The 15,432-nt window shown below is 39.9% G+C and overlaps 1 protein-coding gene across 5 annotated transcripts in view; it reads left to right on the forward strand.

Annotated features, from left to right (window-relative positions):
- The window catches only part of LOC132405624 (uncharacterized), a 151,353-nt gene that overhangs the window by 6,732 nt on the left and 129,189 nt on the right, over positions 1-15,432 (forward strand). For 3 of the 5 annotated variants that reach the window (XM_059990581.1, XM_059990578.1, XM_059990582.1), the window contains exons 1-2: positions 2,681-2,802; positions 14,493-14,528. In XM_059990581.1, coding sequence (XP_059846564.1) covers positions 14,519-14,528 — 10 coding nt within the window. In that variant the 5' untranslated portion in view covers positions 2,681-2,802; positions 14,493-14,518. Of the gene's footprint in view, positions 1-2,680; positions 2,803-14,492; positions 14,529-15,432 lie in introns of those variants that run through there. The other 2 variants (XM_059990580.1, XM_059990579.1) reach the window with 1 other exon arrangement.

The raw sequence follows: 15,432 nt of genomic DNA on the forward strand, positions 1-15,432 counted from the left end.
CAGAGGTCACAATTTACCCACTGAAGCCATGAGGAAGTAGAACAACCTGCTACAACACCACATCACAGAGCGCCCGTCATTTTAAACACAGTGTGGGCACTGAGCACTCCTGGATACTGGGTTAGATACATCTATGTTATTCTGGCAGTATCAACTCACCACTTTATACCGCGTATGGACATTCAGCATTGGTTTTAGGCAGAAATCTATTTTACTGAGTTTGATTCAGAGTTCAGTGCTCTGTTACTTGAACTGAAATCTAATCTGAAATTCATGAAGCCTTGCCTCTCCCTGAGCAAACAGATAACACTGCAATTGTTCATTGTTCTGTAAGCATTTATATGGCATTAAGCAAACAAAAGTTTTATATATCATCAGCCTCCGAAGCATGATCTATGACAAAATAATAAACTGCTCAGTCAATGCATCTACGATAAGTAATTCCTCAAATTTATCTAAATGTATGAAGCATCACAGAAACTGGAAAAGGCACTTTGTATCTTCCCTGCCTTCATATTTCAAAGCAGTCACAGATTAACATCAACTGGTCATGTCTTCAGCTTCTCCCTGTTTTAAATGTATTCTTTGCATTGAGGCCTGGGTTGGGTCTGTCATGATCAAATGTAATGGTGGGCCAGGCCTGAGGAGCAAGGTAGCTTGCTCCTCCTCCTATTTTCTTGTGTGTGTTTGTATGTTATTTATTGTGATGTATTTGGGTCCACGCCAGTTTCAACTAAACAATCAATCCCATTCCCTTAATCAACATTGCAGATTTTCTCTTGTTTGGCATTCCCTTAATCCTTATTTTCTTATGTGGCTCTGAAAATTACTGTTTCTCCCATGCCCTTCAATTCTCTATTAGTTCTTTTCTCTTGTTAAAGTAGTTTTTGATAATCACCAGTAAACCTGCCAGCATATCAAAGAAACTGGAGCGCTCGACAGAAGCCTCTACGGCCCCGGAAAGAATATGCAAAACTCCCCCTCAGGCAACAGTCAAGTTTAGGGTTGAATCCACACTAACTGCTTACAGCTCCACCATGCATCTTGACATCCTGTGCTGGTCATGTACTTTCCCGATGTTGACGGGACCCTCATTCGTACAGTTAGAATTGAGTTCTCTGCAGCTTTGAAAGACTGCCTGTCGTATGTCTTTCATACCAAATGTTGGTAGCAGAAAAAAAAGATCTAGGGCTCTGCCAAACTTACAGATTTTTGGAATTTCCCTTATGAGGCTAGGATGGGCCAGAATCCCCACAAATGGCTTGAATTTCTCATTGTAGAAAGCATTGGCTAGACTGGAATTTGACATTTAACCTCTATTTGAATCCAGGTTAAAGATCTACATTGTGCTACACAAAAGTTCGATCCAATGAGACTGTTCTGCAGAACACAAAATAAACATGTCCTAGTCTGTGCAATGTGGGTATACTTTTATGCGCTGGAATAGAACAGATCATTATCAGCATAAACAAAGATGTGAGTGATAAAATAAAAAATGATTCTAAGATATGAATGGTCTAAAAATGAGACCATTGTGGTTTCTTGTTACAATAAATTGAGCTTTGTTAGACATTTCAATTTCTTGAAAGCTATGTTTTTCAAACAGGACCACATATCCAATATATTCAATTTTGACTGCAGTTCTACTTTTCATTGAATGTTATGCTCATCGGGGATGATGTTAAAAAAGAAAACATGAAAGTTATTTAAGTTTTAAGAACATAATCATTATTTCCTGTGCTTAACCATTCAGCATCATGCTGGATGTTATGCAAATACTTTGTCAATTTTTGACACTTGTTATTCATGTCAGATCCAAATAAAACTTTTTTTAAAAAATTAGGCCAAAATTTGCACATCGAGGGAGATTAACATCCCTAAAATTTAGCAATCTGTTGTAAGTCACTTCAACAACTGAGTTTCTACTAACTCCAGGGGAGGAAATTCCAAATACTCACCACCCTCTGACTGGAAAGAATTATTTCTCATCACTGTTCTAAATAGCTCACCCCTTATTCTGATATGGTGACCTCTGGATACAAATGCCTCAGCCAAGGGAAACATTCTCCCTGAAATAACCTGTCAAGCTCTGCAAGAAAGTTGTAAGCTTTAGTGAAAACTGTGTACAATATTTCAGGTCTCACCCATGCTCTACACAATATAAATTCATTGCTTTTGTATTCAAATACCCTTGTGATAAATGTTAATGAAATATTTGCCTTCATAATCACTTGATGCACTTCCAATATTGGCTTTTAGTGATATGTGTAGAAACACACACAGGTCCTTTTGAACATCCACATAATATAAAACCCACCTAAACAGCTTTTGATGCAGTCATGTGCTGGAATAATCAGAAATTCCAAAATTGTATGATCACAGTTTGAAGGGCTTATGAAGTCAACAATCCAAATACTCCCAGGTTTTAAAAAAGGTTGTGTAGCTTCTTTCTTTCAATGAATCAGGATACAACAACTGCAGCATAGAGCAGTATAATCTTCAAAGAGACAGAATGGGTTAAGTTGACCTTATTACCTGTAAATTCATTTAACAATCCATGGAATTTATATTAGCATTCCTCTTCAGTTTACGTGCACAACTCTGCCCTGTTTGGCAACATTATTTGTCTAACATTTATTAACTTCACTTTATATGACGTAATTTCAAGTGCATGAAAGTATGTGCTGGTAATAACTTTGGAGTATTTTTATGTTAGCAAGCAGTATCACTGTGTTTGGGCAAAATATTGACATACGCAGAAATAATTTGTATATGAAGGCTATGGACCCAAAGTAAAATGTGGTAAGTGCTTGAAGTTCTTTGGATTCCTTATGATTTAAAAATATTAAGAATGAAAAAACGATGTATTATGCTCAGTATTCACAAGAGTTGTAAATGTTTGTAAATCATTGATCTAAGTGAGACTTACTGATATTTTCAGTTCTTACTGAAGGTGAGTCAAGAGAGTTAGAAAACCAGGAGAAAGGTGAAAAAGAATCACGGTTTCTTTTTTTTTTAATTTCTATTTGTCAAATTTGAATTTATTTACACTTTTTATTTTAAACGTCATTATCTTTTTAGTATTTTCTTTCCACTTTAATATATGTTAACATTGCGGAAAGACTGAGAATGAATTGCTGGGGCCCTGGCAGATATTGTAATATTATTTTTAGCCACAGATGAAACCAGCAAGGACAAGCCAGAGAACTAGAGTCTACTGAACAAGTTAGAGAACTCAGTTGTGGGGAAGTCACTGGAGGTGATTTAAGAAACAGGATCTACCTGCATTTGGAAAAGCAAGGGCCAATTAGAGATTGTGAACATGACTATGAGTGTGGGAAATTATGTCTCTTGAATTTGATTTAGTTTTTTTCAAGAGGTGACCAAGGGGATTAAGAAGCTGTTAGGTATTGTCTACATGGACTATAACAAAGTCCTACATGGTAGGCTGGCCCAGTAGGTTAGATCATATGAAATTCAGACTGTGCTATCCCATTGGATTCAAATGAACGGTGGTAGGAGTCAGAGAGTGGTGATGAAGGGTTGTATGTTATATTAGAGGACTATGCCACAGAGATTGGTGCTAGGCCTAAAATTATTAACTATCTGGATGAGAATGCAGTTGGCATTGTTAGTAAGTTTATGGATGACATCAAAGTTAGTGGTATAGTGGACAGTGAAGAGGTTATCTAAGATTACAACAGGATCTAGATCAGCTGAGAAAATGGGACCAAAGGAATTCAACTTTGATGAATACTAGATGTTGCATTTTGGAAAGGCAAACCAGGGCAGGACTTGCAGTATAAATAACAGGGCCCTGGAGAGTGTTATAAAACAAAGAGTCATTGGATACAAGTACATAGTTCTTGAAGGTGGTGGCTCAGGTAGATAGGGTGATGAACTTGCCTTCACCTGTCAACAATAGATGGAGCAACCTGTTATAAATGTAAATACATTGGTGATCCCACTCTTGGTGTTATGTGTAGTTCTACTCCAGGAAGAAGATTGTTAATTTGGAAAGAGTGCAGACAATATTCACAATGATGTTACCAGGATTTAATTACTTCAGTTATAAGGACAGCCTTGACAGGTTGGGGCATTTTTTACCTACAGAGTAGGACACTGAGAGGTGACTTTATCAACTATATAAAATCATGTGAGGCACAGAAAAGGTGAATGATCAGTCATTTCCCTAGGGTAGAAGAGTATAAAACTAAAGGATATAGATATAAGGTGAGAGGGGAAACCATAGAGGAGACCTGGGAGGCAACTTTTTCACATAGAGAGTGCTGGTTTTGAGGAACAAGCTGCTAAAAGAAGTGGTAGAGGCAAATACAATTATAACTTTAAAAGACATCTGTACATGAATTCAAGGTACATGAATTCAAGATTCAAGACTGTTTAATGTCATTTTTAGTACACAAGTGTAAAGAAGAACAAAATAACTGTTACTCCAGATCCAATGCAGAACCAAAAAAAACAGTAAGATAAAGAGCACAATGATAAAACAAACCACAATAAATATAAATGCATAAGATATTTTATATACATAGATTGATTGTATGTCCATAAAGTAACGCTAGGTACAGAAGTGTCTGTACATAAGGTGACTGACAGAAAATGATAAAGTAGTGGTGGTTGAGAGTGTGAAGGGAAAGGTTAGTGGGTACAGGTGTTGATCAGCTTTACTGCTTGGGGAAAGTAACTCTATTTGATTCTGGTAGTCTGGCATGAATGCTAAGTAGCCTCCTCCCTGATGGGAGTGAGACAAAAAGACAATGATCAGGATGGATGGGATCCTTCATGATGTTTCTGACCTTTTTCCAGCACCTGTCTACATGTATATCTCCCTGATGGCAGGTAGGCTGGTGCTGGTGGTGCGTTGGGCAGTTTTGCCTACTCATTGTTGAGCTTACCCATCCACTGCAGTGCAGTTTCCATACCAAGCAGTGGTGCAGCTTGTTATGATTCTCTCTACTATGCAACTTTAGAAGGATGTGGGTATTTCTGTAGGTGGGTATTCCAGCTCTCATCAGACTATATTAGAGATGTTGGTGAGCTTTCTTGATCGAACAGGAAGGGTTTAGAGGGATATGGGAAAAGCACAGGCAAGTGGGATTGGTAATTTGGTTGGTATGAATGAGAGGAACCAAAGAGCAGCAAGCTTGAACAGAACGTAAGAACATAAAACTCAGAAATACTGGACTATTTGGACCTGATGCATGTTAGCTGTTGAATAAGATTACTTCCATATTTTATTTCAGTGCCAATCCTATATCCATTGATTCTTTTCTGAATATACACAGTAACTAAGACTCCACAGCTTTCTCGGAGTGAGAATTCCAACAAATCACTTCCCTCTCTCTGGAATGTGAAACTTGTTCTCATTTCATTTCTGAATGGCCGACATTTTATTCTGAGACCGTGAATCCTGGTTTGAGACCTCATCCAGCAGAAACATGCCTAGCAAAAATTTTATACGATTTAAAGAGATCGTAATCATTATTGAAAACTCTTCAGAGTAGAGGCCCAATCTTATCTCTCTTCCTAGGACAGAACCTACATCCCAAGTATCAATCTGGTTAAATTTCATAGCACTCCCTTAAATGCAAGTACAATCCCTCAACAAACTCTAAACAATGTCCTAGGACTCAACATAGCAACAATAAAATTTCCTTAACATTGCAATCAAATACTCCACAACAAAAGCCAGTTTACCTTTTACCCTGCCTATTTCTCATTGCACATACAAGCCAATCTCCCTGTAACTCCTACAAAAGAACACTTGGGCCTCAATGAAACCTAATATCCCCAATCTCTTGGCAGTCAAAGTAATTCTGTATTTCCGTCTTTTCCACAAAAGTGAATGCCCATAACCTCCTTAAATATTGATAACTAACCCCACTACCTCTTTTAATTTTGCCATGGGTTCTTTCACGCCTGACTGAAAGAGTAGCAAGATTCTTAATTTAGTGTGTTCTTTATGTGAAAATGCAGTTCTTCCTAACACTGGTGAAGTTTGTGACTGGAATGATGTCAACCAACCCTGGTATGAACATTTGGCTTTTGACTTACAGGAGATAGTGAAATCTGTGTGTCAAATTATCAGCTTCAATGGACAGAGCAATGTATTCAGCTTTGTTGATCTCCCCTAAGTACTTCCATAAAATAAAATGAGTGTTTTCTCTCCAGTAAACAACTGGTTTACTAATATTAATCCTGTAAACTCACCAAATTCTAACACAAGAAAAATTTACATTTAAAATTAAATGGATTCACCAACATGCGTAACTATAACAAAAAAAAACCGATTATAATGTTGTTAAGCTGGAGATAAACATCTGTTTGCAGTATTTTTGAGAAGATTAACAATAAATGTATGATGTGCTCCAAAGGACTGAATAACAAGGTTTTGTTTTCACTTTCACTAGAGATAAATTGCACAGATAAGTGAAGCAAATGACAGATGCAAATAGGATTTTCTAAATTCAATGATACCATATAATAAATCAGTACACAAACTTAGAGCTGATTACCCATAATACAGTAGTATTGGCTGAAGATGAGTTAACAGGAAGGATAGGATTGTACAGCTAACTCTCTAAATATGATTAGAATAGGGTTAGTGCTTGTACCTTTAACTATTTTCATGAATCGTCTGGTGTCTGGTTGTAATGTTATCCAACCCTAACCCTAATACACGTTTTCTGTTTAAACCATTTGGTGGGAAAATAAGTTGTTAATAGAAATAAAAGATGTTGCCAAGATATATAGATAAGCTGAATGACCTGTCATAGGGAGAAATATAAAGTTATCAACTTTACTAAAACAACAAAAATGATTTATAGATCAACAGATGTCTTGAAGACGTTATTGACAAGGTTTGTATCAATTGCAAAATTGTGGATTTTGGAGATGTTACTGAGTAAATGCAATTGATTTTTCAGATGGTGCACCAACATTTGAAGGATAATATGTTTAGTATAGTCGATGAGGTGTCAACTTAATAGGTTATAGCTTCATGGATGACATCAAGTTTCTTAGGCATTTTTGGAACTGTACAGCTCCAGGCAAGTAGTGGATCATACTCTGCATTTGTGCCCTGTAAGTAGCAGAATAGTTTTTACCTTGGAAGATAAGTCACTTTCTGAAGGATACTCAGCCTCAGAGCTTCTCTTCTTAGCGTAACATTTATGTAGCTTGTCCAGCTGTATTGCTGGTCAGTGTCTGAGCAGTGGTGAGTACAATTAAACATTTATGCAATCATCAGCAAATGTTAGCAAACTTTTGACCTTAAGGCAAATGGAAAGATGAAGCAGTGGAAGCAACACGTACAACAAGCTGGAGGAACTCAACAGGTCAGGCAGCATCCGTGGAAACGAGCAGTCAATGTTTTGGGCCGAGACCCTTCATCAGCACTGAAGAGGGAGGGGGCAGGGGCCCTATAAAGAAGGTGGGGGGAGGGTGGGAAGGAGAAGGCTGGTAGGTGCCAGGTGAAAAACCAATCAGAGGAAAGATCAAGGGTTGGGGAAGGGGAAGCAGGGAGGGGATAGGCAGGAAAGGTGAAGAAGGAACGTAAAGGGAAAGCCTTATGGGTAGCAGAAGGAGGTGGATCCATGAGGGAGGTGATAGACAGCTGGAGGAGGAAGCAGACTGAAACTGGGCTAGGGGAAGGGAGGGGGAGGGTATTGCTAGAAGTTGGCGTATTCAACGTTCATGCCAAGGGGCTGGAGACTACCCAGACGGTATATGAGATGTTGCTCCTCCACCTGAGTTTGGCCTCATCATGGCAGTAGAGGAGGCCATGCATGGACATATCTGAATGGGAATGTGAAGCAGAGTGGGTGGCAACCGGGAAGTCCTGTCTATTGTGACGGATGGAGCGGAGGTGCTCGATGAAGCGGTCCCCCAATCTGCGTCGGGTCTCGCTGATGTAGAGGAAGCCGCACCGGGAGCACTGGATGTAATAGATGACCCAAACAGACTCCCAAGTGTAGTGTTGTCTCGCCTGGAAGGACTTTTTTTTGGCCCTGAATGGAGGTAAGAGAGGAGCTGGAGGAACAGGATGGCACTTATGCTTGCAGGGATAAGTGCCAGGTGGGAGATCTGTGGGGAGGGGCATGAGGACCAGGCAATCGCGGAGGGAACAATCCCTGCAGGAAGCAGAGAGGGGTAGGGAGGGAAAGTTGTGCTTAGTGGTGGAGTCCTGTTGAAGGTGGCAGAAGTTGCGGAGGATAATGTGCCGGATCTGGAGGCTGGTGGGGTGGTAGGTGAGGACAAGGGGAACTGTCCCTGTTGTGGTGATGGGAGGATGAGGGAGGGTCGAAGGCGGGAAATGGAGGAAGATGCGGATGAGGGCATCATTGATGACGGCAGAAAGGAAACCACAATCCTTAAAGAAAGAGGACATTTGAGAAGTCCTGGAACGGAAAGCCTCATCCTGGGAGCAGATGCGGCAGAGACGGAGGAACTGGGAATAGGGAATAGGATTTTTACATGTGGCAAGGCGAGAAGAGGGTTAGTTGAGGTAGTTATGAGAGTCCGTGGGTTTATAGAAGATGTCAGTGGACAGTCTGTCTCCAGAGATGGAGACCGAGAGATCAAGAAAGGGGAGAGAAGTGTCCGAGATGGACCAAGTGAATTTGAGGGCTGGGTGGAAGTTAAAGTCGACGAAACTGACAAGCTCAGCATGGGTGCAGGAAGCAGCACCAATGTAGTCGTCAATGTAGCGAAGGAAAAGTTGGGGAGTGGTGCCAGTATAGAGTTGGAGCATAGACTGTTCCACATAACCAACGAAGAGGCAGGCTTAGCTGAGGCCCATGCGAGTGCCCATAGCTACACCCTTAGTCTGAAGGAAGTGGGAAGAGCCAAAACAGAAGTTATTAAGTGTGAGTACCAGTTCCGCCAACCAGAGCAAGGTGGTGATCGTGGGGAACTGGTGAGGTCTTTTGTCAAGAAGGTAGTGGAGGGCTTTGAGGCTTTCTTGATGGGGAATGGAAGTGTATAAGATAAGGACTGAAGCAGTGGAAGATGGTTGAACTAGGATACCGAATTTGAAGTTCCGGCAGTGGAACCAGGGCTGGATGATTGATCTCCAACTACTATATCTTGCTTTTTTGTGAAAAGTTTTTTGTGTCCCTTTCACTATATAACCAGATAGTCAGAATGCACAACCTCCTACATCCATCATCCTTTACAAGGCTATGTGTTGAACCGACCTCTGTACACTCTGCTCACGTGATTGCATGGCCAAGTACCTCAGCAATCATAACATCACATTCGCTGATGACACATCCACACTCATGTCATTCTCAAGATGCACAGTAGAGAGCATCCTAACAAACTGCATCACTACTTGGTATGGAAACTGCACTGCAGAGGACATGAAAGCTCCAGAGTGGGTAGTTAAAATGGCCGAAAGCATCACTGGCACCAGCTAACCCACCATCAAGGACATATGTACAGAGAAATACCAGAAAATGGCAAGTACCATCATTCCACCCACCCCACTCATGGACTGTCTGTCCGACTCCCATCAGGGAGGAGACTACATAGTACCCACACCAGAAAGTAAGCAGAAAGTTGCACCTCCACCCATGAACACCACCACTACTTCATTATTGCCTGTTAGACACCTTATGTACAACCTAATATCACTTTACGGATATACAATCAAACCATCTCATGTATTGTGTAAGCTATCTTCCGTATCTTTGGATTTATTATATTGTTTATTATTGTGTTCTTTATCCTTTGTGTTTTGTTTTGGATTGGATCCGGAAAATAATTATTTTGTTCTCCTTTACACTTGTGTACAGGAAATGACATTAAACAATCTTGTATCTTAAATGTCACACCTACCCCAGATGCACCAACATAGACCCCTTAGACAGATCGGATTTGTCCCGCCTTTTGTGAGAAATTTTTCATACTACTGGATAGGTACTTAAGTTGTACTTTTGCTGGAGGAAGTATGAGAATCAGGATCGGGTTTATTATCACGGGCATGTGTCATGAAATTTGTTAACTTAGCAGCAGCAGTTCAATGCAATACATAATCTAGAAGAGAAAATGTAAAAATATAAAAAATTTAATAAGTAAAGCAATTACAGTATACATATTGAATAGATTAAAAACTGTGCATAAAAAGAAAAAGAATAATATATATTTTAAAAATGTGAGGTAGAGCTCAGGGGTTCAATGTCCATTTAGAAATCAGTTGGCACAGGGGAAGAAGCTGTTCCTGAATTGCTGAGTGTGTTCCTTCAGGCTTCTGTATCTCCTACCCAATGGTAACAGTGTGAAAAGGGCATGCCCTGGGTGCTGGAGGCCTTTAATAATGGATGCTGCCTTTCTGAGACACTGCTTCCTAAAGATGGCCTGGATACTTTGTAGGCTGGTACCCAATGTGGAGCTGACTATGTACAACCCGCTGCAGCTTCTTTCGGTGCTGTGCAGTAGACCCCCCCCCCCCCATACCAGACAGTGATGCAGCCTGTCAGAATGCTCTGCACAGTACAGCTATAGAAGTTTTTGAGTGTATTTGTTGACATACCAATTCTCTTCAAACTCCTAGTGAAGTACAGTTGCTGTCTTGCCTTCTTTATAACTACTTTGATATGTTGGGACCAGGTTAGGTCCTGAGAGATCTTGACATCCAGGAACTTGAAACTGCTCACTCAGTAGGCCAAATGCATGGCCAAAGTTCAAAGTAAATTTATTATCAAAATACCCCATATAACCCCGAGTTTCATTTTCTTGCAGGCATACTTAGTAATTCCAAGAATGATAATAGAATCAATGAAAAACTGTACCCAACTGGGTGGACAAACAACAAGTGTCAAAAAGACAACAAACTGTGCAAATATAAAATAGAAAAAATATAAGTAAAGATAATAAATAAATAAGCAATGAATATCGAGAACATAGATGAAGAGTCCTTGAAAGTGAGTCCGTAGGTTGTGGGAAGAGTTCTGTGATGGGCAAGCAAAGTTGAATGGAGTTTTCCCCACTGGTTGAAGGGTCTGATGGTTGAGAGGTAATAAATGTACCTGAACCTAGTAGTGTGACTCCTAAGGCTCCTGTACCTGCTTCCTGATGGCAGCAGTGAGAAGAGAGCATGGTCTGGGTGTTGGGAGTCCTTGATGATGGATGCTGCTTTCCTCTGACATGGTTTCATGTAAATGTGCTCAATGGAGGGGAAGGCTTTTCCTCTGAATAACTGGACCAAATATGACTCTTTGTAGGATTTTCTGTTCAAGGGCATTGATATTTCCATACCAAGCTATGATGAAACCAGTCAATATACTCTCCACCGCACATTTATAGAAGTTTGTTAAAGCATCTGATGTTATGATGAATCTTTGCAAACTTTTAAAGTAGAAATACTGCCAGGCTTTCTTCATTAGTGCACTTATGTGCTTAGTCCGGAACACATATTCTGAAATGACAACACTAAGGAATTCAAAGTTGCTAACCTTCTCGACCTTTGATAGCCAAATATGGACTGGCTCATAAACCTCTGGTTCCCTCCTCCTGAAGTCAATAATCAGCTCCTTGGCCTTGCTGACATTAAGTGAAAGGACGTTGTTGTGGCACTGCTCAGCCAGGTTTTCAATCTCCCTCCCATATGCTGATTCATCACCACCTTTGATTCGACCATTGACAGGGATGTTATCAGAAAGCGTAAATGTGGAACTCGAGCTGTGCTTCTCCTTAGATCCACAGCTGATATATTTCCTATGATATTATCACCACGATTGATACATTTTGTACTCCTGGCCATTTCTGGATTTCAGTTGGCCAGAGTCTAGCTGTTGTGGAAGTGGGGATCTCTGGCACTGACTGAAGCTGGCTGCAGTAGTGTCCGCCTTGTCTTTGACTCTCATTTTTATCCATTTAGAACTCCAGCACTGCACGATAACAGGCCCTTCTGATCCAATTACATCCATTTGTCCAATTAACCTACTAACCCATACGTCTTTGGAATGTGGGAGGAAACCAGAGCAACAGGAGGAAACTGCTCCTGGGAAGAACTTACAAAGTCGTTACTAATAGCAACGGAATTGAACTTTGTTCACTGGTGCTGTAGTAGCCTTATGCTAACCACTACACTATCTTGTGTTGAATATTTTTAGCATGGAGATGTTTTTGAAGCTTTCTTCACTCAAGTGCCTCTTAATTGTCCATCATCATGCACAGTTAGTTGTTACAGAAATGCAAAGCCTTATTCTGTCAGTTTAGGGTTTACTCTGTTGATTCCATACCATTTAACTCTTGTGTATTCTTGTGCTACATTTCACCAAAATGTGACTTTAGATTTGGGGGTGTCTAATGCTGCATATGGTATGCCTTTCTTTCCTTTTCATTAAACTAAGGATGATCGGAAATAAAATCAGAAAATGCTAGGAATGTGCAGAAGGTTGGGCAGCATGTGTGTATTGAGAAACAGAGTTATTGTTTCAGGTTGAAAACCTTTCCTCGGAACTGGGAAAGGGAGAAAACAAATTAGTTTTAAGTTACACACACAAAATACTGGAGAAACTCAGAAGGTCAGGAAGCATCTATGGAAAAGAATTAAACAGTAACTGTTTCCGGCTAAAACTCTTCTTCAGGACTGAGAAGGGAAAGCGAAGATGCCAGAATAAAAATGATGGGGGAAGGGTGGGAGACTAGCTGGACGGTGATAGGTGAAACCAGGTGAATGGGAAAGATCAAGAGAAAGAGAAGAAGAATTGGAAATGAGAGGAGAGGGGAACCATAGGAAAAGGGAAAGGAGGACAGGACCTAAGCGGAAGTAATAGGCAGGTGAGAAGGTCAGAGCGGAGAATACAAAAGAGGAGGAGGGTAGAGTTTGTTACCGGCAAGAGAAATCAATATTTATGCCATCAGATTGGAAGGTACTAGAGAGAATATAAGGTGTTGCTTCTCCACCCAGACTGTGGCCTCATCTTAGCCCAACTTGCAGAGTTGCAGAGAGCAAAAAGTAGGACAAAATAATTATTTCTGATATGGAGAGGTCAGGGTTACAGGATTGAAAATTTATTGATGCATCTGTCTATAGATAGATTAATAGGGGATGTTAGAAAGTGGCATCACAAACAGGAACATTAAAAATCTACAAGATGCAGACCAGAAAATTAGGGAGCGCCCAGCAGATGTATCAATGATATAGACAGGGAGCAAACCTAAGTTAATATTAAAGTTTGATAACCTACAGCGAAACTGGCTGGTTCTAATACAAATTGAGAAAGTGAAGTATTTGAAATTATTGAATTTGATATTGAGTTAGAAAGGCTGTAATGTGCTCCAATATAACAATGCTCTTTCTCAAACTTACATTCGACCTTATCATGATTGTGCAGGAGGCTACAGACAAATAGGTCAGAGTGAAAAGGGCATAGGGAAATAAAGCAACAGGCAACTGGTAGCTCACAGTCATCCCTGCAGACTCAACATATGCTTTGCACAACAATCACCCAGTCTGCATTTGATTTGTCCAATGTACAGGAAACCACATTGGGAACACAGAGTGCAATGTACAAAGACTGGAAGTGTAATTGTGATGGTTGCTTTATCAGAAAGGATTGTTCACATTCCTGAGTGGTTAGTGAGCAAGAGCTAAAAGGACAGGTACTGAATTCCCCATGAAGAGATTAAGCTACTTGTATAATTTTATGCCCTGATGAGTCTATTAAATCCATTCTCATTTTTATTATTTATTTCTGTGGATCATCTTTATTATAATAAGTAAAATAATTATCATAATACTAATTAATAGCCTGTAGGTCTCATATGCTGTTGTTAGCTCTTCAGTGACTTCATATCAAAATGGAAGCATTATCAACACTGATTTAGTACAAAATCTGATCTGATTATTTGGTGCAGTTCTCAAAGGTGTGTAGTCATCTTGTGTTTATGGCACATCGCCTTTCCTTCGACATGCATAGTCATCTTTAAAGTATGTCAAAGCTATGAACAGAAGCCCATTTGATGTGCAGCATTTTGCTTCCCAAAGAGTGAGAACTGTTGAGTTGCTGTAATGTCAGATAGCTTTTCCTGGGTATCTTTCCAAAGTGTCATCTACCTCCTCAACTGGAGCTTACAAGTCACTTTTTACATTGTGAAGAAGAACTCCCATAATTTTCGAACAAATATTTATATCTCAAGAATAAAATATATCATAATAAATAATAAAATATCTACTCATTTCTCTAATTATTATTTGTGAGACAACAGCCGAGAGAAATTAATTGTCATGTTTTCTAACTTTAGAATTGTTCAACATATGAAAAGGACATAAAATGATCTTTGATTTTCTAAGGTTATGAAAGATGTAGTACATATAGTTTAGCAAATCTTTGGCTCCTATCAATAGCTTCATAGCTCTTGCTATTTAAGGAAAATGTAGATGACAGTGATTCACACTTAAGTTGTTAGGTTCAAGTTTATATCTAGAAGCATGGAACATAATTTTATTTTGTTAATTTCAGGTGAAGCTGAACTTTGAAGTCACAGAATGTGCTCAGGTTAGTTTGTGTAATCTTGATCAATGTTACCCTGCTCTGTTGTGCCATCTTAATCAGTGCCACAATGCACCTCTAGTGTCTCCCTGTAATACCAATGTGATCGTAGTCACTTGGTATTATCCTCTTCTCTTTGACTTGCTCTATTAGTTCAGTTCTTTTGCTCCTAGTAGGATCTCCTTTCCCTTCAGATCTTGTACACTGAACGTTAACCTGCTCCTTCGGTGCCTTATTACTTCCTTGGGGCTTTCAATCTCCGTATTATCCTCAAAAAGCAGTGCTAGAAGAGCACTGTCAGTCCAGCAAAGTCTATAGAACAGAAACAGTTAACATTTCAGATTAAAAACCCTTCATCGGAACTGAGGCTGGAGTTATGCTGCTCTCTTAGTTTTCTAGCCTTTTTAGTTATGTTCTTTCCCAGTTTTACCCTGATTCTATGCCAGTATTTTGCCATTTCTAATTGTCTTTCTGTGTTACCCTGCTGTCTGTTTTATGGTCTTTCTCTCTTTTCTATTCTGCTCTTTGGGCTACTCCAACCTTCTATGCTTTATTCCTTCCCTGTTCTCTGACTTAGTTATTCTTCTGTCTGTCTGTTTCCTGATCACTGCTGTTTTTCGGGTTACCTTTCTCTCAAAGTGCCAACCGGTGCCAATCTCTGTAATATACCACACAGTTAATGCTACCCTGTTCTCTCTACGTTATGCAGATTTCTCAACCTAACTGAAATGTCTCTGTATCATCCAGTCTCAGGGTTATTCTGTTAACCTGGGCAATCAATGTTGTCGTAGTTTATCAGCATCACGTTGGTCTATCTCCTCAGCACTGCATGGCTCTGTCCATGATAAGTTCCTGTCTGTCTGTACACCCCTACACATTATTCATTCTCCTGCTTATGAAGTTTTTTTTC

Source organism: Hypanus sabinus, chromosome 15 (genome assembly GCF_030144855.1).
Source record: "Hypanus sabinus isolate sHypSab1 chromosome 15, sHypSab1.hap1, whole genome shotgun sequence".
Taxonomy (NCBI): domain Eukaryota; kingdom Metazoa; phylum Chordata; class Chondrichthyes; order Myliobatiformes; family Dasyatidae; genus Hypanus; species Hypanus sabinus.